The sequence below is a fragment of the Penicillium cataractarum genome (genome assembly GCF_028827025.1).
Source record: "Penicillium cataractarum strain IBT 29864 chromosome Unknown utg000009l, whole genome shotgun sequence".
NCBI classification, from domain to species: domain Eukaryota; kingdom Fungi; phylum Ascomycota; class Eurotiomycetes; order Eurotiales; family Aspergillaceae; genus Penicillium; species Penicillium cataractarum.
In genome coordinates, this window is record NW_026622745.1 from 678527 (window position 1) to 700449 (window position 21923).

The window sequence follows — 21923 nt, forward strand, 5'->3', positions numbered from 1 at the left end:
TGGAGTGCATGGATGGCCATGTTGCATGGCAACAGCACGAGGGAGAAACAGCCGCGGAGGGTTGTAAAATTTGATCACCTTTGCTGCGCGGTAAACAAATAGAGACAGAAGCCCCATTGACCAATAATCAATGAGGCGCAAGTCCAAATTTCCCGACCAAAGGGTTCATATTGGATGGGTATTCCATCGTCCATCCGAACACAATAAGTGGAGATTTTCTAGAATACCGACAACACGGTCCGTTTCATCTGAAACCCGAGAGCGATGTCTCCAGGGATTGAGCCGCCCAGCACAGCAACCGAACGGAGGACACTTGAAATTTCATACCATTCCCATGGCGGTATCTATATGACACGATATATGATTAGAAGTGCCTAAATACACGTTTTTTGGCGCAATTATTTAGACGAATTTTCAATGATTATCATGATCGTTTCTCATCAACTTCCTCCCCTCATAGCAGGATATCCTCCAAAATCACATAGCATTTAATAGTATTCCTGGCCCGGCACTCTTCATAGTCAACAAATACCTGAATTGGAACGAATAAGTTAAAGGTTGTAGAGAGGTCTTGAGTTTAGGACGGGTGCGGGAGAGAATCAGAGAATTTGTCGCTAAGGTGTTGGCATAATTCGCTTATTACAGACATATTAAATGCATATCGTGAGTATGATTTTTTTTCAAACTAGCACGACAACGGTATCATTAGACTACTTTCACCCATTCCATTCTCGTTAAATCCGATCTCGAAAAGAACAAATCCAAACACAGGCTATCAACTTCCCGAGTATTCATTCCCTTACACCTAAACAGTTGGCTTCTGTGCCCATATCCTCCGTCTCCAGTGCTGTCAGCTAGAGTGAACCGTAGAAATTAAGCTTGAGACGAGTCACTTACCCCCGGTGCCATATATGATGACTAGGATTCATCAGCTCATTTCTCACCTTGGCCACATAAACTTGGACTTCCTCCTTGCTCCATGGATACGGGGCTCCAAATTTAGTAAACAACCGCATACTCCATCCTGCCATTCCACCCATCCAGCGCTGAAGGCTCACCATACCTGCGTCCTTGAACTGTCGTTCCCTGGCCCATGGTCCAACCGGTATCTTATAATTCTTCTGATGAATGTTCACGAATCCGACATGGTGGACACGTGGTACCATAGTGTCGATGATGTAGAAGGTTCGACCTGCCCTTTTAGCACAATCCAGGATATTCAGGCCCCATTCCTTGATGATGTTGTCGGATGCCAAGCTTTCGTTGCCAGTCTCAGCGAGAGGATGGTATTCTAGTTGTTTGATCCATCCACCTGGGCGTAGGTTGCTGTTATTTGTAACATCATATACCAGGTACCAGAATTCAATTAAAGTCTGTCTCTCCAAGAACTCACTCGTAGCATGTCTTGTAGAGAGATTCCCATTCAGCTTCACTGAAAGCCCCTGTCATTGTACGTATATGGATCAAATCGAATTTCTCACGCCACGCCCAGTCTTCCAGCACGTCATCAACTTCGAGAAAACAATTCGGGGGTACCCAAGAATATTTCTTCTGCATTGACGCCAGCTTTTTGGCTTGGCTGCTGAGTTCCGTGAAGATCTCAAGCCCGATGTATGCGTCCAAGACCACAGACCCGATTACGCGCGCCCAAAGAACATCTCGCTCGCCGCGATTGAATAGCGGGTGACTCATGCCCCTAGTATCCTTCAGCATTTCCTGCCGATGGTCCTGGGCATCGAGGACAGCCCTGGAAAAGTAATCAGGATCCTCTCGCAAAGCCCAAAGATGATCTTCCGCAGCAGATGCCCTCGCGGCGAGTAGTGACTCAATAAGTCGAAGGTCAAGTTCCGCTGGCACACGATAGGGAGCCTCTGCCGCCATGATTCCTAGAGACTCAAATCCAGTAATCTCGCTTTCAGGCTTGAGTGGTGGTTCTGGTAGAATTGGAAAAGCATCTCTTATCAGGTCTGACTCTCCCGGAGAAGCTGCAAGCAGCATTTGAGGAGAGCAGTCAAAAGTCTCTCCTGGACCTCCAGGATCAACAAGCCCTCCCCTGGAAGGAATTTTTTTTGTTTGGTCATCCAGTCAAATGCGTCAGGATGCTCATCCCAGCCCACAAGCTTGCCATATTCCAACAAGTTCTCAGTTATGCCATTCAAGACCATGATGTACTGGTTTAGAAAAATAGGCACGATTGCCTTAGTGACCAGGCCCAAGTGCATGGCATCGATATCAGCGGCAGCAAAATGAGATGGTGGGTGGCGGCCTCGCGCGTTCAACAGCAATGGCAGTGTCTAGGTATTTAGGATATCTTCCTGGTTGATGAATGGGGACAAGAAAAACGCGGTATTTGGTGCCTCTGTCAGGGTCGGCCTCTGACTCCTTGCGGAAAGCCTCAAAGTCGGGGCGATGCATTGTCGGCATGTTAGGCCAGGCATTTAGCAAAACTTTAAGCCTTTGGGGCCGTGTTTTCTTGAGCCATCGCTTACGAATTGTAGTTCGTGGCGCTGTAGAATTGCATGCAGCGTCTTGTAACTGGTAAAAATCTTCTCTGACCTTGCTGTAGCCTCTTGACGAACTTCTGGGGCTGATTTTGTTTCAGGCATAGGGATGCCACCCGCGCCAGCACCCGTGGCTTTTAAGAAGGATGAAGGATCACTCCAATCAATACTATAGACGATATCATCGTCAACACCATCATAGGCATCTGCATCAGGACCGAAAGGGTCGAATTGATGATTCGGCCTGAGCTCCATATCTCCTTCAATGGAGCAATAGAAGGTTCATATATGCAATCTGAGGGGATTCTCCTCAATAGTCAATGTAAAGTGACGATGAAAAGTGCCAAGATAGCAAGTGCAGTTATTATGTTTGAATAAACACTGGGAGTGAGGGTCATAGAGTGGGGGGAGTGGCTGGTCACATGATCCCCTTTGTGATGGGCCCATAAATATGCTGCACTATAACCCAATAAGAATCCAGGCTTCCTGGCATCGGGTATTCTTTGCAAAAACACGGTTGTTCGAAGCTTGTTGCCCGTAGATATGGCTAGATATCTCACCCTCTCAATGCGTTTCTTCTGATGGACCCATAAATCTATCCTAGCAACTTTACGGACTTTGCCTCTAACCTTGATGATGTTTCAGGGCCAGATTCGAGAAATATATATCGTAGGATGACGCTTGGGATCTGAACCTTGTTTTGCAAGTAGGCTCAGTCACATCTATCTAAGTAACTAGAGGTCCCGGTACTAAAGTGCGAAGGTGCTTTAAGGTATGTAACCAGGCAGATACATGGAGTATGGTTTGTCGTGGTTCGTTCCATAGGTGGATGCAAAGTAGGGTACACACATCCATGGTAACCTTCAACTAAATCTTACCGTGTACCTCTGAACAATACTTTCTCTTCCACATATTTAGTGCTTAACCTCTTCCTTATTTTTACGTTCATCTTAGTAGACCATGATGGATGCAGCATTCATGTCCGACCTGCAGGCTTGTTTTGGCCCCCGCGCTGACACGACGACCGCCCCAAAAGTGGAGCAGCACCCCCGCCATGTGATTTGACGCTATAAGCCTCACTCCTCGCCAGCTCAGCTGAATGCGCTCTTGCATTCTGCACACGAGGAGTCATGGATCCTGTGACGGCATTTGGGCTCTTTTCAGGCGCCATACAGGTCCTGCAGGCTATTGCTTCGACTGTTGGTGGCCTACGACAGCTGACGGGGAAATTACGAGAGGCCGATTTCACCATCCAATCCCTGATTCAGGAGCTAGCGTGTATTCGGACTGCGCTCACCAGCCTCAAGGAGTGGCTTCGCATCCACCGTAGTGGCAACGGTCGCGATGGGCCCGAATTTGACGAGCTTGACCAGGACCTGGCCGTCGCCATGGACGGATGCCGCGTTATAATGGAGATCTTGTCGTACGAGGTATTTGAGTTGGTCCAGAGTACAGAAGAGAGCGGCGGCATCAACTTTAAGACCCGTATGAAGATTGTTTGGAATGAGGATGCCATGAGAGGGCATCAGGAGAAGCTGCGTGCTCAAGTTCAGGCTTTGCAATTGCTACTTCAAGTCTGTCAATGGTAGGAATGCACACAGCTGATTTGTTGTTATTCTTTGAAAACTAACCAGGACAGCCATTCCTCAACCGAGCAAGTTCGTCTGCTCAGAAGGGCGACAACCCGTCAAATCATAGGCAAAGTCGCCGATGATACTGCGACGCTGAGATCCGGTCGGCTCAGTCGCACCGCGACCGACACAGACGCCGTATCACAGAGCAGCAGTCGGCGGGCTTATAGCGATCGGATCTTTGATTTTGATGCGACTATCATGGACTCGCCTGTTTATCAGCGAGCTTTGCAGCAATGGACGACCCCCAGCCTGCCTTTGGAGACTCAGCAGTCTCAGTCGCAATCAAGTCAACCTAGTATTAGCGTCACTCAAAGCTCCTTTACCGACGAGGGCTATAGTAGCTATCATTCAGGGGGGCATAACAATACTGCGCTGTCCCCCGATATGGCTCAGCAGCAAGAGAACTTTCTTGCGTTGCCAAAAAGTCCTTCAGCACCATTGCATAGTAGGAGTGTATCTCATACACAAGTTCCATTGCGACAAAATATTGGCAGTATACGAAGGATTGTTTCCGACTCAAAAACTTTGACACGGGGGCAATCATCTGGATCTAAGTTAGAAAGGTTCTCATCTTTTCTCGGCCGCATCAATACAACCAGCCGAAGAAGCCTTAGGGTATCGACGGTGGGCTCACAGAATTCGCCAATCAGCCCAAATACCCAGGGACGAGGACACCGGTTACGTCCAAACTTCCATACAAGCATTGATCTCACCAAAGATGGTGCATCGGTATCCCCGCTTATCAAAGCCGCCCAATCAGGCTCTCGAGACGAAGCAGAACGACTCATCGAGCGAGGCTTTGACATCGAAGAGCGACACGAAAGGTCAGGTCGAAACGCGCTTTTAGTCGCTTCTCATTGCGGTAAAGAGAGCGTGGTCGATTTGTTAATTCAAAGTGGCGCTCAACTTGCCGTAACGGACGGATCAGGCGAGACAGCTCTCCATTTGGCCGCATCGCGAGGCCACTGGGAAGCAATGGAATTACTATTGATAGAGCGGAGTCTCATCGAAATTCCGAATCTCAAGGGCCGTACTGCATTGCGTGTAGCAGCAGACTGTGGGCAACCAGATTCCGTGCATGTGCTACTCATGCACAATGCTCAAGTGAATGCCCGAGCCGAAAACCAGATGACAGCTCTCCATGCCGCTGCAAAGCGTGGTGACGGCGAGATTGTACAGCTGCTCGTCACTCATGGGGCTGACGTGGAGGCCAAGGATGGAACGATGATGACAGCGTTACATTATGCCTGTGAAGAAGGCCACCTTGATGCCATTCGCATTCTCCTGGACCATAGAGCGAACATCGAGGCTCAAGGTCGAGACCGAAAAACGCCGTTGATTTGTGCGGCCGAAGCTGGACGTGCGCTAGCGGTAGATTTTCTTCTCAAGCGAAAAGCATCTTCACGCAGCACTGATGATAGCGAAATGACAGCCCTCCACTGGGCAGCCTATAATGGGCATGAACAGACCGTCAGAGCTCTGAGCGAAAAGAAAGGATTGCTTGATATGGTTAACAGTGTGGGTCGAACGGCTCTGCATTTAGCGGTCATTCAGTCACAGTTTGCTGTTGTGGAATTCTTGCAGCGCAAGGGGGTTCCCCTTGAAACTCGATGCAAAACTGGTCTAACAGCTCTCCATTACGCATGCATGGCTGACAGCTTCGAAATAACACGGCTGCTGCTTCTGACAGGCGCTGATGTTGAAGCTTCTGGGTCCAAACACCAAGAGCGGCCTCTGCATATCGTCGCGGCTCGGGGCTCGCTATTTCTGTTAGACCTACTCTGTGAGAAGGGAGCATCGCTCGATGCTCGTAACGGTGTTGGTGATCGGCCTCTTTGCGTGGCTAGCCGGTATGGCCACGTCGAAGTTGTCCAGAAGCTACTCGAGCGAGGATCCCCGCTGTCTGTCAAATTTGGCACTGGATTTCGAGAAGACTCGCCATTGTGCCTGGCCGCCATGGGAGGTCATTGGCATGTAGCATCTCTGTTACTGGCACGTGGTGCATCCGTATTGAAAAAGGATGAGGCCGGGTGGCAGCCAATTCGCTATGCTGCGTATTATGGCCAACCGGATCTCCTGCAACTACTTTTATCAAGCGGGAAAGTGCCCGATGCAGACATTACGGAAATCATCAACATGCCAGACACGGTCGGATTCTCCCCTGGTATTCCTGAGGATCGAATGTATCAAGTGCGACACCTTCTTAGTCAAACACTCAGCCAAAGCCACCGACGTACCAATATACCAGCTCCAATGAGTCAGGTTGGAGTTTTCCAGAGTGGGAGTCTACGCGACTCACTCTCAAGCCCACCCACGCCTCCTCCCGCCCTTCCCCCTACAATCCCGTTTGCTGTTGAAGCAGATAGTTCAACCCCTTTTGAGCTTCCGGGGAGCTTGGATCAGGAGACTTCCAGTGAGGTTAGATCTGCGGATATCAGTCCACGGACTGCCACCCCGGAATCAAGACAATCCATCGAGCAGCCACCCCCTTTGGCCAGTGACCGAGTCACCGCACTATTGCGAGAATCCAGAGGCTCCTCACCACTCAGACGTCCAAACAGACGATCCAATGGGAATAGAAGTCGAAGTCGATCCCGACCGGATGACGCCCCATTGGTGTCTGCAACATTCACACCTATAGCATCTTCATCTTTCAGCTCACCGCCGACACATCAGTCAAGCTCTCATATTCACCGGCCTTTATCACATCGAATGAAAGAGGATACTCCTGTAGCTTTAGTCCCTACTTCAAACCCAACCTCGGAGCAACCAACCGACCTAGAACGAACTCCACGAACAATTCCAACGAAACCTTTTGCAACAACCCGGGCTGGCTCTCGGGCTCGTGCAAACACTCAAGAACATTATGATGACTCTGATTCGGATTCGATATCCTCTGTATATACAGCACCGGAAGGCGAGGCTGGACCTGACAATGCGACCCTGGATTATCGTAGTGGAGTTGCGGAGTCCGCATAACCGAGGGTTTACGCACGTTTAAACCCTCCTTCTGTGGCCATATCGATATATTTTTAACAGAATTCAAAGGGCTTGACCACAATCTCTTCTATGATATCTTCAATCTGTGGAAACGACGTCTTGTTCTTCGTAGATAACATATGCGCCAAGATGGTGGTCGTTCTGCTCACAATCGAACCATTATTCAAACTCCCATCTCATTCGCTTATCCACGAGCCTCCCCTCACATTAGAAGTTAATCAGCTTTGGTGGACTTTGAACATGGTAGCATCTATTCAAATGTCTTAAATGGCCTCTGTAACCTTCACTGTCATTATTCTACAGCATTCTTGGCCATCTCGTAAAGTGTCTCATATATCCCTGGTACATATGACGTCAATATAAGTTTCGACGAGACCCTGACTGCGGCGCAATAATATTCTAAATTAGGATAATTATGGTATAGCCACAGGGGCTTCAGTGGAGAATCCGGGGCCAAAATTCCCTATTTGTCCAGTGAGATCAAGAGTTGATAACAAGGCGCAGATGTGTCCTTAGCGGCTGTCGATCCCCCAGAGATCCTTCCAACCAGCACACAAGCACTGTCCCCTAGGCCACCCATGCTCTTGGCTGACATCGCTAAGATCGATAGATCTCAAAACTTGAAGTTGTTATTAAAGAAGATGCTGCCCGACTAATAGAGTACTCTGTGTTTGGCCGCTTCACAGCAAAATGTCGACCTATTCAACTTCAGTCTCGACTTCAATGTCTCAGTCGGCAGCTGTGGCGGAAGATCTCAAACAGAATCTTGCGATTGCGAAGTTTAGTTTGGATATTCTTGTCTGTATCTGTGCTCTGGGCTGCTCCATTTGGCTATTGGTGCTGCGAAGGCGCAGAAAATATGACTTGAAGGCTTTGCCAATGTGGACTGTCCTAGGGTCTGTCACTTCGGTTTTTCTGTGAGTCACTCATACTTGATGTTCTTCAGTGAGGGATTTCAGTAATAATAACCCCTACAAAACTGCAGTTATGGAATTTTCGCTCTTCCTACCGAAGGCCAGAATATTTTAAAAACCTCCAATTCGTCCAAGGCTTATAGGGACTTTTACTATCCCGGATCTATCATAGGGGCTTTCTTCCGGCATGCAACCATCTGCGCCCTATTCTATATCTTTTACCAAACCATCCATATTTGCCTTGATGTTTTAAGTGCTGGTACCAAGCCACCAAGGTGGATCAAGAACCTCCACTGGGGCATCCTGGGAGTCACCTTAATAACAGCCATCATCAACTGGGCTTTTTACATTCAGCAAATGCTCACACAAAAGTCTCGGTCTACGGGTCACTCTGTCAAAGCAATGACTGACATTTTGAATCGCATGTATGATATCGAGCTTGCATGCTCGATTATCCGATGGATATCTTCCATGGAAATTTTAGCCTGGACTATTTACCTTTCTACCAAAACTATAAAGACTCGAGCAAAGATTAGGGCAAGTATTTGGGAAATCCTCAGGCCTTACCAGCTTCCACTAATCTCCTTCACTTTAGACACCCTCGATCTTCCTCCTTTTCAGCAGCGTATTCTTGTTCGCACTGAACATGATGTGGGCCATCTACTATATCAACCTCTTTGTCACCACAAATATAGCAGCAACGACTATCTCCGGCGTGGGTCTCATTCAGACAATTTTCATCTTCCTTATTTATCTCGGATTGGTGCCATTCTGCGTGAGATGGGGCCTGGTCCGTTGGCATAACTCTGAAAAGGACTTGTTAGACTTGGGACAAATTGCCCGGCAAGATGAAGCTCAAATCGATCAAAGTCCAGCTGAAATGGATGCCAATACCAGGCCTTCTTTCATAGTGGAGGCAGACTCACGGATGGTACTGGAGGTCGGGGAATCCAAACCGATTGTGGAAGCAGATGGATCGAAGTCTCTCGTGGAGGCTGATTCAAGGACGGTTCTCAAAGACCAAAGCGAATCTCCTCCGCGATATGAAAACCCCGAGTAGTCTGAAATATCCAGGGAGTCTTGACATTCTGATACTTGCCTATACTAGGGACGCATCTAATGATTCGACATGAAGTATGAGAAGAGCATGCATTAAGCTAACACTGTGTTATATACCCCGATTTTGGTGTGATTTTATGGACATATACAGAATATCAATCTTTTGATTAATGTTTCTACGCTTGGGTTCCTATTTTCATCGATTAATCACATCAGGCATTTGATGCTTCAAAACACCTACGCAAGCCCTAAGAAGATGTTTTCAGGTTTTCTCTGAAAGTACTGCGAGATATAAGCTTTCTAGTACTTGCTTCAATCCCCCAAAGGCATTTCAATAGAGACGAAGCTGATTCCTATACGGCCTTCAGATGAGCGTGAAGATATGTGAGGGCATCAGCCTGGTACTGCCACTTCCAAGATAAATCGCCTGCCTAGATAGAGGAATCTTATCGAACCTAGAAAGCAGTACTTTCCTTTTCGGATGTGTTGGACATATCCGACATCCACTTGTCCGTCTTTCCTTTCCTCCCTGGCCATCTCCATCCACACTCTCATCCTCCTCCGTCTCCCAACTTTCCACCCCCATTATCAAAACAACCTTCATAAATCCAGAAAGATGTCTTTCCTCTTCGGTGAACATGTCATCACCCACGACGGCGAGTACTTCTGCCGTCTCTGCCAACACCAGTACCCCTCCTACGACGCCATCTGCTCGCACTGCCAAGCCGCCTCGCACCATTCGTGGTGCCAGGCCTGCGAGTTGGTGTTCCCAGACGAGACAGAGCTCTGGGAACACCTGGAGGACCCAAGGTACCACAATCTCTGTCTACATTGCGACGGCAAGGTCGACTTCTCCGATGAGGAGCAGCTCGATGCTCACCGGGCGGAAGCCCATTTCTGGTGCCCGGGGTGCGACCTCACCTGCGCATCGAAGAGGAGCCTGAACACGCACCTCATCTATGAGCATGCTGCCTGCGAGTACTGCTTCGAATGCTTCGAGGACATGGAGCTCTGCCGCGATGTACGTTTTCTCCCACATCTACATTCATCAGACGAATGGTAACTAATATACGATTAAAGCACATGAGAACCCATGTCCCGGATGAGTACCGGTGCCCTGGATGCGGTGACAAAGACGAGGTTTTCTCGACCACCATCCAGCACCTGGAGTCGAGCAGTGACTGTGGCGGCTACCAGCAAGTGATGCGCCTTGTGAAGGCAACGCCTAGCTTCCGGGATTTCTACATCCACTCCGGTTCGGGATTCGACTTCTACTGCAAGAGTTGCCTGCGCCGCTGGTCTACCCTTAGTGAGCTTGCCCTCCATCTGGAGGGTGCCAATGACTGTGGGTGGCTCCTGGACCCGGATGAGGCATTTTCATCCTTGCGACAACTTCTCGGTCGACGCCGCCGGCAAGACTTGCCTACGCAGCAGTAGCTGGAGATTCTGGGGACGATACAGAGCAGACACCTCTTCAGAGTTTCTGAATACTCTCTTTCTTTTTCCTTTTCTTTTTAGTCAGGGGGGCAGGAATGAGTGGACGGCAGTGTTCTTTGTTTTTTTTTGTTTTCTTGTTTTCAAAGTTCGTTCCCGTGAATGTTAGAGTAGACCAATACCCCGATGGCATCGGATCAGCCCCCCAGAGATTGAATTTCAAAGTTATTCTTCCAATTCTGTAATCACGTCGGTAGCAGAGATCGACAAATATGGTTACGTGTGAGCATGTTTCTCCGAGAGGTTAGGGTTAAGGAATATAGTGCGTGGCTCGACTAAAGTGCGTGGTTATATTGGTAGGACGTAAAGCTCTGGGGGTCTAGTTGGGCGTTTTTTGGTGCTGGGTGTTAGTCGTTGATCGCCGCGGCAACACCAACTGGCTAGGCATCTGAGGCATTATTCTGCCTCAGGCATGACTTCTTTATCGGAGCTGGGCTGCTGAGCTCATCTAGGTGCACCAATCGGATTTCAACAGGTCTGAATTGCAAAGAAGCCCCTAGCTAGCAATTTGGTGGGCAAAATAATGACTAATACATGCGGGTCTATAGTAATTCCTTCTTCCGAGTATCCACTCCTGGTTCTGCTCCGACACACCCCCTCAGCGCTTAGCGAGTGTTGAATAGCTTCGCCAATTGGTCTTCCTTGTTGAATTCAATCGAGATGAGCGCTGAATCTCTTCCAACAGCTCTCTCTTTTCTCTCAATTACACCTCAATTAGGTGCTGTATATCTTGCATGCGCAAGATCTTGATGAAATCTTCATGTTTCTGGCGTGGCAGGATCTTTGTGAGCCCATCTGCTGCCATCTTGGCAGTAGGCACCCATTGAATTATGATTCGACCTTCTCTAATCTCTTGTCTTAGCCAGTGCCCATGGATATCGACGTGACGAAGCTTTGTATCGATTTTGGCATGCTCCGAAGTCAATAGGTTGACTGTCTGTTGATTGTCACACTTTAATGTGATTGGGTGGCTTGGTTTGAATGAGATTCGGTCGAGAAACCTCATCCACCATAGGAGAGATCTTCCTGCGTCGGATAATCCAAGCAATTCGGCTTCGGTAGTCGATGTGGTGACTGTGGGTTGCTTGGTAGCTTTCCAATCTACTGGTCCACCATAAACCTGGCAGATATAACCTGCAGAGCTTCGGCGATCTCTGTTATCTGCGAAAGAAGCGTCGCTTGCCAATTCAATCGATTCCATATCTCCTTTGTCACCGAATTGCAAAGCGAGGTATCGCGTGGTATAGAGATAGCAGATGACCCTATCCACTGCACGTTGATGTTGAGGCCCAGGATTCTGAAGGAATTGTGAGAGTTTGGCGGTTGCCTTCGCTGCATCTGGCCTAGTAATTGTAGTGGGATATTGCACAGATCCCACCTTTCCTTAGTACAGTTTGACCTCTGCAGGGGTTGCAGTGCTATCGTATGGCTTCATTTCTTCCACTGGCAGTGGTGTATAGACCGGCGGACGGTCTGTCAGATTGTATCGGGCTGCCATACTGCTAATATAGGCATCTTGGCATAGCCAAAGCTTATGTTCACTGCGGTCGCGGATGATTCGAATGTTCAAGAACCATTCAGCTTCCCCATGGTCTGTGAGCTCCCAGTGTGCCTCGAGGTCCTTTTCTAGCTGCTTAGCTTTCTCGCGCACTGATGGGTGATTAGCAATGAGGATATCGTCAACATAGAAGAAGACGATGATTCCTTGTGAGACGAAGACACAGGGGTCTTCTGGTATTGGTGTGAGACCTAGTTTCTCGAGTACTCGAGATGCTTCTTGTTGCCATAGCTTTGGTGAGATGCGCAATCCATATAGCGCCCGCTGTAGCTTCCAACACATCCCTGGTCTATCGAATCCTTCTGGCATTCTTGTGTAGGTCTCGGTAGGCAGTTCACTATTTAAGAACGCTGTAACTGCATCTCTCTGGCGGAGATCGAGGTTGAACGCTGCGATTAGTGCGAAGATCATCCTCGCAGACCTTGCTGCGAGTGTAACCGCCCTCTTATCCTCTGGGGATATCGTCTCGAGGTCACCTCGCACGCAGATTCGTGCCTTGAGCTTCTGGAGGTAACCGTCCTGGTCGAATTTATATGCAAAGACCCATCGGAGTGGTAGGATCTGCTTCGAAACGTCTCTCGGTCGGTTTATGACGGTAAAGGTTGATTTCTCTTGTAGAGATCGTATCTCTTTCGCGCATGCAGCTAGGAAACCCTCTGCCATTGGATGCTTCATCATCTCTCTCCACCCATTAGGTACTGGTGGTAGATCGTCTCTGTGGCGTTGAATCGGCTTCTCGGTGTATAACGCTGCTGCGAATGTGCGAAGCAGTTCAGGTGGTTCGTTTTCGATCAGTGGTGTTAGGATAGTGGCGTATGCGTGGTAGTCGGGATCTACCCTTGGTCTTCTTCTTCTGCTGCCCTCGAGGATATTGGCAGTGTCGATTCCATCGCTTCTTCGTGTGTGTAGTTCAGTGTGTAGCTGCTGCTCGCTATCAGAAAGCGAATCTTCTTCGGTAACCTCTCCTGTGAGAGTTTCAGGCGGTATCTCCGGCTCTGGCGGCTGGTCTTCATTGAGACAGGATCTCTGGTTGGTAGCCTGGGATATTGGCTGGTTGTCCACCCCCTGACCAGCTGCACTAGGAGACACAGTGGTGATTTGGTCTCCTGGAGGACTTAGTGGTAAAATCGTAGGCTCTTCGATCGGAAATGAGCCTGGTAGGGTCTCCACCGGCAGAGGATGATCTACCAGTAGATGGTCTCTACTGTCAGGTTCCGGGGTAATCGGTATAACCACCCCCTGAGGTTCAGCGGTAGTCTCAACGGTAGGTTCTGCAGGGTCTCCTTGGTCAGGATCTTCTTCTTCAACCTCACAAACACGCTGATGAATCGCTTGGTCTTCGTGACAGATTTCGTTATGATCCTGTTGCCGATCCTCCTCTGTATTTCGGTTCGCTGATAGCTCCGCAGGCATCCCGAGGTCCTCTCGTAGGACATTCAGATGTTCCTCGTCGGTCAAAATCGTCGGTTCAGGTATAGGCAGTTCGATATCTTGCCAGTACTGCATATCAGGTTTCCATCGTCTCGCTTCATCGAACCTTGCGTCTCGCACGATTTCAACCTTTCCTTTCGCAGGGAACCAGACCTTCCAGATATTCGAAGCAACGTATCCTACCAAGAACCCAATCTCTGCACGGGGAGAGGTCTTCTGCAAGCGTGGTATATGGCGGATTCGGCAGTAGGTCAACGACCCATACACGCGGAGATTGGCAAGACTTGCCTTCTTCATCCTCTCGCCGCCGAAGTCCTTTCGTGCTTCATTCCACGGCACAATCCAGTGATTCTCCTCTTTCAGGTGTGTAGGGATTCGATTCAAAATCCATACTGCAGTGCTAACCATCTCTGGCCATAGCTTCTGTGGTAACTGGCTCTCTATTTGTAGGTGCCTAGCCATCGTCAGGATGACACTTCCCGATCGTTCTGCAGAACCGTTCTGCTCAGGGTGGTATGGGATACTGTGTGAGACGACGATGCCGATATTGCTTAGGAAGCTTTCGGTTTCTGCTCCTGCGGATAGCTCGTTGTCATATTGAAACGCTCTGATTGGTAGGTTCCACCAGTTCTTGACTAGGGCAATGAAGTTTCTGACTGCATCCCTACACTCCCATTTGAATTGGTGTGTATATAACCAGTGAAATCTGATGCCTTCAACATAGAAATGGGTCATCCATTGGTGGTTATTGTACCCAGGGGGAAACTGCACTAGATCGAAGTGGATTCGACCGTATCTCCCGAAACTACGACCGATGGGTCGTCTTGAGATCTGGCGTGGTGCGCTTGCAAGATTGCATATCTGACAGAGTTCCCTTTCTTCTTCCTCCGATGTCGAATCTGGCAGATCCTCGTTGATTTTGATGCCATCCACTATCTCGGCGGCCTTCTTGACCACACGCTTGGATACGTGGGCTAATCGTCGGTGCCAGCGGTCTACTGAAGCTTCTGCAACCAGTGGTTTCTCCGATGTGCGTACCGCATGTGCATGTGCATGGGCAAGGTCTTCTGGTAAGATTTGCTCCTTCGGTTGATCGAATGCCCATATATCTAACGCTTCGTTTAGGCGCACATTGATGACGGGTTCACCATTGGAATCCTTAATGCATTCGTTGTCCTCATCCCATTTCAGACCCTTCTTCTTTAGGCCTGCATAAGACATCAAATTCGCATGGAAATCAGGTGAATATAGCACATTGCTTAGTTGGATTGGTCTGGTAGAGCCATCAGGCCCCACGCCTGTCATTATGGCACTTCCAATTCCTTCAACAGCGGTATACGAGTCACCGGTCTTCAAGCCATCTTGCTTCGGTGTGAGCTTAGTGAATAGGTCCCTCTGGTTGCATATATGTACTGATGATGCGGTGTCCAAGAACCATCGCTTGCGAGTATCGTCTTCTCCTGCTGCTTTCACGCTTTGGTACACCTGCTTAATTGGAAAGCTGGTAAAGTACGAGCCCCAGAGCTGCGTTGAATTGGCCATTTTAGTGGTATCGTTAACCCCGTTCTTCTCGTTATGGTCCTTGACCATCTTCTCTATCCAGGTCTTCCACGCTTCATCTTTCGAAAGACGTTCCTCGACACGTTTGACCTTCCATCTCAGTGCAGGTTTGTCTGGGAAAGCCTCTCGGTTGATGACCCAGCAGTCCCATGGCTTATGGACCTTATTACCGCATGGGCACCAGCGCTTTGGAATCGGTGGTAAGAATCGTGGTTGCTGCGGTTGTAGCGGTTGCGCTTGCTGTTGATCTTCTTGCTTTGCTTCTTCGAATCCTTGCAGAGTTGAGAAAGAAGCTTTTGAGATCGTACTAACGGTAGATCTCTGTGGGTGTATCTCACGATAGGTTCCTCTGAAGTTTTCGATCAAATCGCGAGTATCCCACTCTTCTTGATGCAATACAATTGCCTCGAATTTGGATTGCCACCACATAGGAAGCAGATCCTTGACCGCACGAAGGAAGTCCTTGTTAGCGTTTTTTATCTCTGGCAGGTCTAGGCTGACACCCTGCTCTCTTAGTGAATCCCATTCGTTAATCCACTGGTCGATATCTGCACCTTTCTTTGGTGGTAATGCAGACACTCGCTTCCACTGCGTACGCACGTCTTCTTCTGCGGCTGTCGCTCTACCGAATCGAGTATGGAGATACACAAGTCTTTCGTATGGGGTTTGGTAGTTCAACATGGAAGTATGGTGAATTGCATCCAAATTGGAGATGATCCACTCGTTAATAGCGTCTAGGCTCTTATTCTGTTGTTCCCATTCGTTCAAATCGAGCTTATAGATATCCATGCGGTCTCTCCACTCTCTCTTCGCTGATTCGTTGCCATCTTCTGGGTATTGAGGTCTTCGAGGCTTGCGTATTGGTTCCTCGAGGTAACCTTCTTCGGTATGGGGGTCAATGAGGTCCCACACCCTCTTCTGGCGTGCGTACAGCTTAATTCGTGCGAACCAGTTCCTCCATTGCAGAGGGTCTTTCAGCTTTTCGCCCTTCATGGCGGAGATCACTGTTGACTCCATATTGATCGCCTTTCAGCAGTGTATTCAGCGATAGGAAGTTCAGGGGTAAGATAGGGCAGATCGTATATGTGGACTATCGCAATCATCGACGTATAGTCTCGAATTCGACGAATCTCCCTTCTTAATGGCGAATCGGGCTCATAACTATCGGAGCTGGGCTGCTGAGCTCATCTAGGTGCACCAATCGGATTTCAACAGGTCTGAATTGCAAAGAAGCCCCTAGCTAGCAATTTGGTGGGCAAAATAATGACTAATACATGCGGGTCTATAGTAATTCCTTCTTCCGAGTATCCACTCCTGGTTCTGCTCCGACATTCTTCCATCAAATGCCACGAGCCACGCACAAAGGCATCGTCACCCCACGATCTATACGAGCCTACCACAGCGACCTTCTATTGCTCAAAATAGTCAGTTGGTGTGATTCAAGTGGTACATTATACTAACTTGCACTGCATTGTAGGCGTGCCATAGCCTTTCTGTCGCCTGGACCTTCGCCCTTACTTTTGTCGTCAGTTTCCATCAGCATATCTCCCTCGAAGTCGCTTCAAACTAAGAGATCGCGTGCCCTGGAACGCTAAATGGCAATCCCCCACAATCAAATCGCTTGCGACTACTGAATAGAAGGAGTTTACATTTTCTCAAGGATAAACGTAGCGTTATTATTACATCTTGGATGAGAAACCAGTGGCTGCGCGGCAGGCTGCCAGTCGTCCTATCGCTGCTACCAAACGGCGATCCCTTTGTTCCTGAGCTTCATCAATCTTTTTGGGCCACCAAGGGATTCTTCGAGACTACATGTCTTGGGAGCTTTCTGCAGCGAACAAGCTCTGGCGCATATCCACCCTTCCAACTCCCGTTCGCCCGGGTCTTCAGGCCCAAAGTCTGCGTTTCAACTGGGCAACGTCCTCGTCTTCGATTCTCTCCAATCCTATAGATATCCATGCAAATTCTCCGGGTGGCTTCGTACGACGGGCCTGACCAGCGCAACGGCCCCCGTTTTTCAAATAAATGAGGGCCTCGAACGAGACGAAACCCCAATGTAGGATATCTTTAGTGGCTCAAGTAACACACTCCAAGCGATCCCAGAGATTCCAGTGATGAGAGCAAGAATTGTCATCATTACAAATCATCCACCCTTGTCAGCCGTTGCAGCGTATACCATGAATCAGGAAAACAAAGGCGATCAGCCATAAACTATAATATCGCGAAGCGATCCATATCCCTGGTCTTGTCTATTATAAGTCCTAGTTCTCTGCGCATGTGTTTATCGTTCCTGATGTTTTGGCCCCCGCTCAAGCAACCTCTGCAGAGGCACAACGTGGGTTTCTTATTTCTTATTTTTATTTTTAGCATCTAACTTGCGGGCCGGCGCGAACGGGATCAACTGAATTTGACATCTACACCTTCTATTCGCGGTTAGGTCTATGGTCAAAAGGCAATATTAGGTCGTGCTATGTCTATTTAGATCACAATTATTAAACCGGCGTTGTACTACAGTCGGTCGGCGGGATTCGAGAATAGCGTGCCATTTCCACGGGTCCTTGGAACATGAGTGGCTTGATTTAACTAGTAGATAACTAACCGGTTATTGTATAGTTACTCCTGACCGAGTGACTACTCAAGTCAACTACGATGGGGCTATTCTTAGAAATCTGACACAAATACTGACACCATTTCCCGCCTCAAAATGTCCACAACAAACGGTTCTACAAGAAACAATAAACTCGAATACCACCATGCTATCATTCCACGACAAATATGCCAAATCAACCCAAAATGGTCCCCGACGTAACTAACTAGCCGAGAATGCATCCACTCCAGCTGTCTCTCTAGTAATACACGCAAATGAGCCTCAGGCCTAGTCTCAATCTCAAACACGCAGCGCCGACCGTTTAATTTATTTTGTTCTCTTCAGCTGAATCCCCGCCAGTCCCCGCGTCGACTCATCGACTCATCGACTAATCAACCACTCACCTAAGCCGGTCCTTGTCCACCGTAGGCTGCCAACAGGCACCGTCACATTTCCTAATTAAATAATATCAGGCTATGGCGTGCCAAGCTAGTAGATAGTGGCATAGTGGCTCCCAAGCCGATCATTTGTGGCTTTGTCGATGCCCTTGTGGCTAGCAGGGGGGCTTGTAGCTGGGGTCGTAGCTGATAGTTGGTGTTTCCTGTTATCCTTACTCATTCCATTTTTCCTCGTGAAGAGTAGGTACCTATGAGTCGGCCCTGACTCAGACATGCACGCCGCGACGAAGGGCGCCCCATATTTAAAAAAAATAATTCTGGATTTCGACCGGTACTTCGGGCTGTTTCTTTCTGGATTCATCTGGAATATTACTTGAATTGGGAATTGGGGGCTCGGGATTTGCTGGGAGGCTGCGTGGTTCATTGGTGCTGGAGGATGAGCTCAGGCAGACATCGCGCTGTGATTCAGGTGATGCTGTGTTTGGCATTTTTGGGGGTTATTTTTCTGAGTTTTCTTGAAATTGTCAGAATAATTGGAATTTTCCTCTAAGAAGCTTTTTTTATAAATAAGGTCGTCGATCATGGCGATCAGACTTTACTTTTTTCTACATCACAGTTCAGAACATCCATACATTACGATATACTCTTGACTTTATACTTCAGCGACTTCAAAGACTATCATACATACTTGAGACACTATCATACATATTCGTCACAAGGCTAATCTTCCTTCTCAACTGATTGCCTATTTCAATCGATCATCTACCACGTCTGGCCAACCTTTGCTTCAATCCATCATATCGTCTCGATCCACACCTCAAGACATCACCAACACATTCACAATGGGCCGCGGCGGATACAACGGACCTGCCAACGACGCAGATGAGTCGGACGAGCAACGCTTCACCAACTGAACGCATAACCAATGCGCAAAGAGTCCAGTGACGGGCATCATCATCATAACACTCCACTCAAGGGTATCTTGACGGCACACAATGGATACGAGCACGATCACCCAGCAAGGACTGGGAGTTGACTTGAAACAACATCGCCACTCCATTTTGCAAGGGTTTCACGAGCTCTTCGCATCCGAAGATCCAGGATACGAGATCTCGTATCCCCACGACGCATGGATACCGTGAACATCGACATCACTTGCCGACGCAGAATCTACAACAGCGTTAGTCGCGTCGAGAATCATAGGGGTTAATCCGCTGTAGGAGGACTCACTTTTCAAAGACCACGCCGAGCACGTCTTCAACATCCCCGCTCTCGCCTTTGCCGGTGATCTTGGCCAGCATGTCGGCGGCGAAGCGTAAGTGTTCGGCGGCAGTCACAATGTCGATTTCAACATCGACAAAGGTGGAATCACATTCAGACGAGTCAGGAGGATTTGAGGTCGCAGCGGTGGTCTGGGATAAGAAATCGTTCAGGTGATCGAGACATTTCTGTAGATTCGAGCTTTGTCGATGTGTGACGCCCAATGAATCTTCCCAATACGATTTATCATATTGACCACTTTCATCTCCATCCGTGCCTAGCGGCGAGGCTATCTGCTCAAACGTCGAAATGAGCCCGCGTAGAAATGCCTGTAGATTGCCCGGGTCCGTCAGACTTGAGTCTTGATTTCCAACAGAAGGCAGCGACCCGCGCTGGGCTTCATTGCAGGATATAGCAAAAACTCGATCTGCAGGCACAGCAGGGAAGACCTCATGAATAGTCTTCGCCAAAGTCTGCGGCAGCAATGCACCCCTCTCGCCAGCAGGTAAATTGTCGCATTTGTTGACAGCAACGACGAGACATTTCCCAGCCTCGACGCAGTCATTCACGGCGTCCAAGACCTCAGGTTCCACAGACAGCCTCACATCCCCACCAACATCCTCCAACGAAACAACCACAACAACAACATCAGATTCAAGAGCCCTCTCCCTAGCCCTCCGAATCCCCTCCTTCTCAACAGCACCAATCACAACGGCCCCAGACCCGCCCACTTCAGCCCGAATCCCAGCCATATCGCCCAACTTGCAATACCACCCCCCAAGATCAACACCCACATCCACAATATCACGCGTAGTCCCTTCCTCGGTGCTAACAATAGCAGCTTCCTTCCCAACAACCCGATTCAACAACGAACTCTTCCCAGCATTCGGCGCGCCCAGGAGCGCAACACGGATTCCACTTCGCAGAAGCTCGCCTTTACTAGCATTCTGCACATGAAATCCAATCTGCACCGCCAGCGCACGTACCTGTCCCGCAACGGAAGTAACAAGTTCCTCAGTGGACTCGTCGAAATGCTGATCCTCGGAGAAATCAATCAACGCCTCCAACTCGCCGCGCGCATAAAGCAGCGTCTGGCGCCAGGCCTCGTACCGCTTTAGCAAGGCATCGCTGGCCCCGCGCACAGCTAGACGTCGCTGTTGCTCTGTGTCTGCGGATAGTGTATCGCCCAGGGCTTCGATTTGCGGGAGGCCGAGGCGGTCGTTCATGAAGGCGCGGCGGGTGAATTCGCCCGGCTCGGCGTATCGGACTACCGCGTCCGTCTGGCTGGTGCGTGATATAGCAGATAGCACTGCTTTTACGATAGCGGGTCCACCATGGATGTGCAGTTCCAGTACGTCTTCGCCGGTGACTGTCTTCGGGCCGGGGAAGTAGAGGACCAGGGCGCCGGCGTCTAGGACGGTGCTTGGGGAGGGCGGGCGAGAAGGATCGTAGAGGGTGCGTAGCGCCGCGAAACGCGGTTTCGGGAGGGGTTTATTGGGGCATAGTGCTTTGTATATCTAGAGCAAGGGCGTTATCAGTATACGGCGCGAATTGCGGAGTCTGCGAGAATGCATACTGAAGCACAAGCTGGACCAGATATCCGCACCACAGCAATTGCGGCTCTACCCGGAGCTGTTGATAGAGCATAGATTGTAGAGTCGGCATCTAGCATGAACCCCTTGTGTTGAGAAGACGAGAAGCTCCGAACATTGCTACGTGCTTGGTGCGGAGCTCGCGCGGAGACCGGGGCATGATTTCGGAGCAATGGGCGGTCATCTAGCCCTGATATCCTTGTATAGGGTTGTTTCCATGAAGGGCGGAAGGGAGAAGCCCAACGCAAGACTCGAGGGCGAGTTACTTGCATGCAGATGATTAGGCGCTGGTGCGGAGCTGCTGGAAGATTGCTCAAGTCGCCGCAAATGATGCGATAAGGATCTAGTCACGTGACTTCGTTGTAATAGCTCGTGGAATATCAACCTCGTCCTTGGAGGTTAACAGTGGCAGAGGAAAATCATATCATACATCGAATGACACACTTCAAAAAATGATCTTTCAGAGAAAAGGTGAACCCTTGGCTAAGAGGCTAAATGCTATAGGAGCATAAGCATTCCGAAATGTATCCCCATGTACCACGACCCCATTGGGTATCTATCTAGATCTAGGACACCAACAACACACAAGCCTGCCATAGAGACATCAACATACATGAACTAACATCCCTCCTACACATCAACATCTAACCCGACATACCTACCCCAAAATACAAAACACAAGAAAAATTCACCATCGAAGAAGTATATTCGATGCGCACACGCCCAGCAGGGACAGTCCACATAAACCGCCATGACCAGGAACGCATATGAAGACGGCTTTAAAAAGGGAATTATGTACAAAGAGAGAAAGAGCCACACAAAGCTTCAACAGCCAAAGCTAAGTGCGAATGCGAATGCAAGAGAAAAAAAAAATGTACCCTCGACCGGACCCAAAGATTGCACACGAATAGAAGGAGAAAAGGGGGTGGACAGCA

General features: G+C 49.1%; 5 protein-coding genes across 5 annotated transcripts; 2 read left to right on the forward strand and 3 right to left on the reverse strand.

Annotated features, from left to right (window-relative positions):
- Positions 1–791: 791 nt before the first annotated feature.
- On the reverse strand, positions 792–2424 carry N7496_010899 (class I SAM-dependent methyltransferase; the record flags this gene model as incomplete). Its single annotated transcript, XM_056703812.1, has 6 exons — positions 792–839; positions 898–918; positions 945–1326; positions 1394–1934; positions 1973–2294; positions 2344–2424. The coding sequence occupies 6 exons, from the start codon at positions 2422–2424 to the stop codon at positions 792–794; spliced, it is 1395 nt and encodes a 464-aa protein (XP_056549772.1).
- Positions 2425–3631: 1207 nt separating this feature from the next.
- Positions 3632–7114, forward strand: N7496_010900 (ankyrin repeat protein; the record flags this gene model as incomplete). Its single annotated transcript, XM_056703813.1, has 2 exons — positions 3632–4086; positions 4141–7114. 2 exons carry the CDS (start codon positions 3632–3634, stop codon positions 7112–7114), a joined length of 3429 nt encoding a protein of 1142 aa, XP_056549773.1.
- A 2610-nt stretch (positions 7115–9724) lies between these two features.
- Positions 9725–10545, forward strand: N7496_010901 (C2H2 finger domain-containing protein; the record flags this gene model as incomplete). Its single annotated transcript, XM_056703814.1, has 2 exons — positions 9725–10129; positions 10189–10545. 2 exons carry the CDS (start codon positions 9725–9727, stop codon positions 10543–10545), a joined length of 762 nt encoding a protein of 253 aa, XP_056549774.1.
- A 1158-nt stretch (positions 10546–11703) lies between these two features.
- N7496_010902 (uncharacterized protein) lies at positions 11704–16168 on the reverse strand (the record flags this gene model as incomplete). Its single annotated transcript, XM_056703815.1, has 2 exons — positions 11704–11899; positions 11994–16168. 2 exons carry the CDS (start codon positions 16166–16168, stop codon positions 11704–11706), a joined length of 4371 nt encoding a protein of 1456 aa, XP_056549775.1.
- A 3194-nt stretch (positions 16169–19362) lies between these two features.
- N7496_010903 (tRNA modification GTPase) lies at positions 19363–21260 on the reverse strand (the record flags this gene model as incomplete). Its single annotated transcript, XM_056703816.1, has 2 exons — positions 19363–20913; positions 21003–21260. The coding sequence occupies 2 exons, from the start codon at positions 21258–21260 to the stop codon at positions 19363–19365; spliced, it is 1809 nt and encodes a 602-aa protein (XP_056549776.1).
- Positions 21261–21923: the final 663 nt, after the last annotated feature.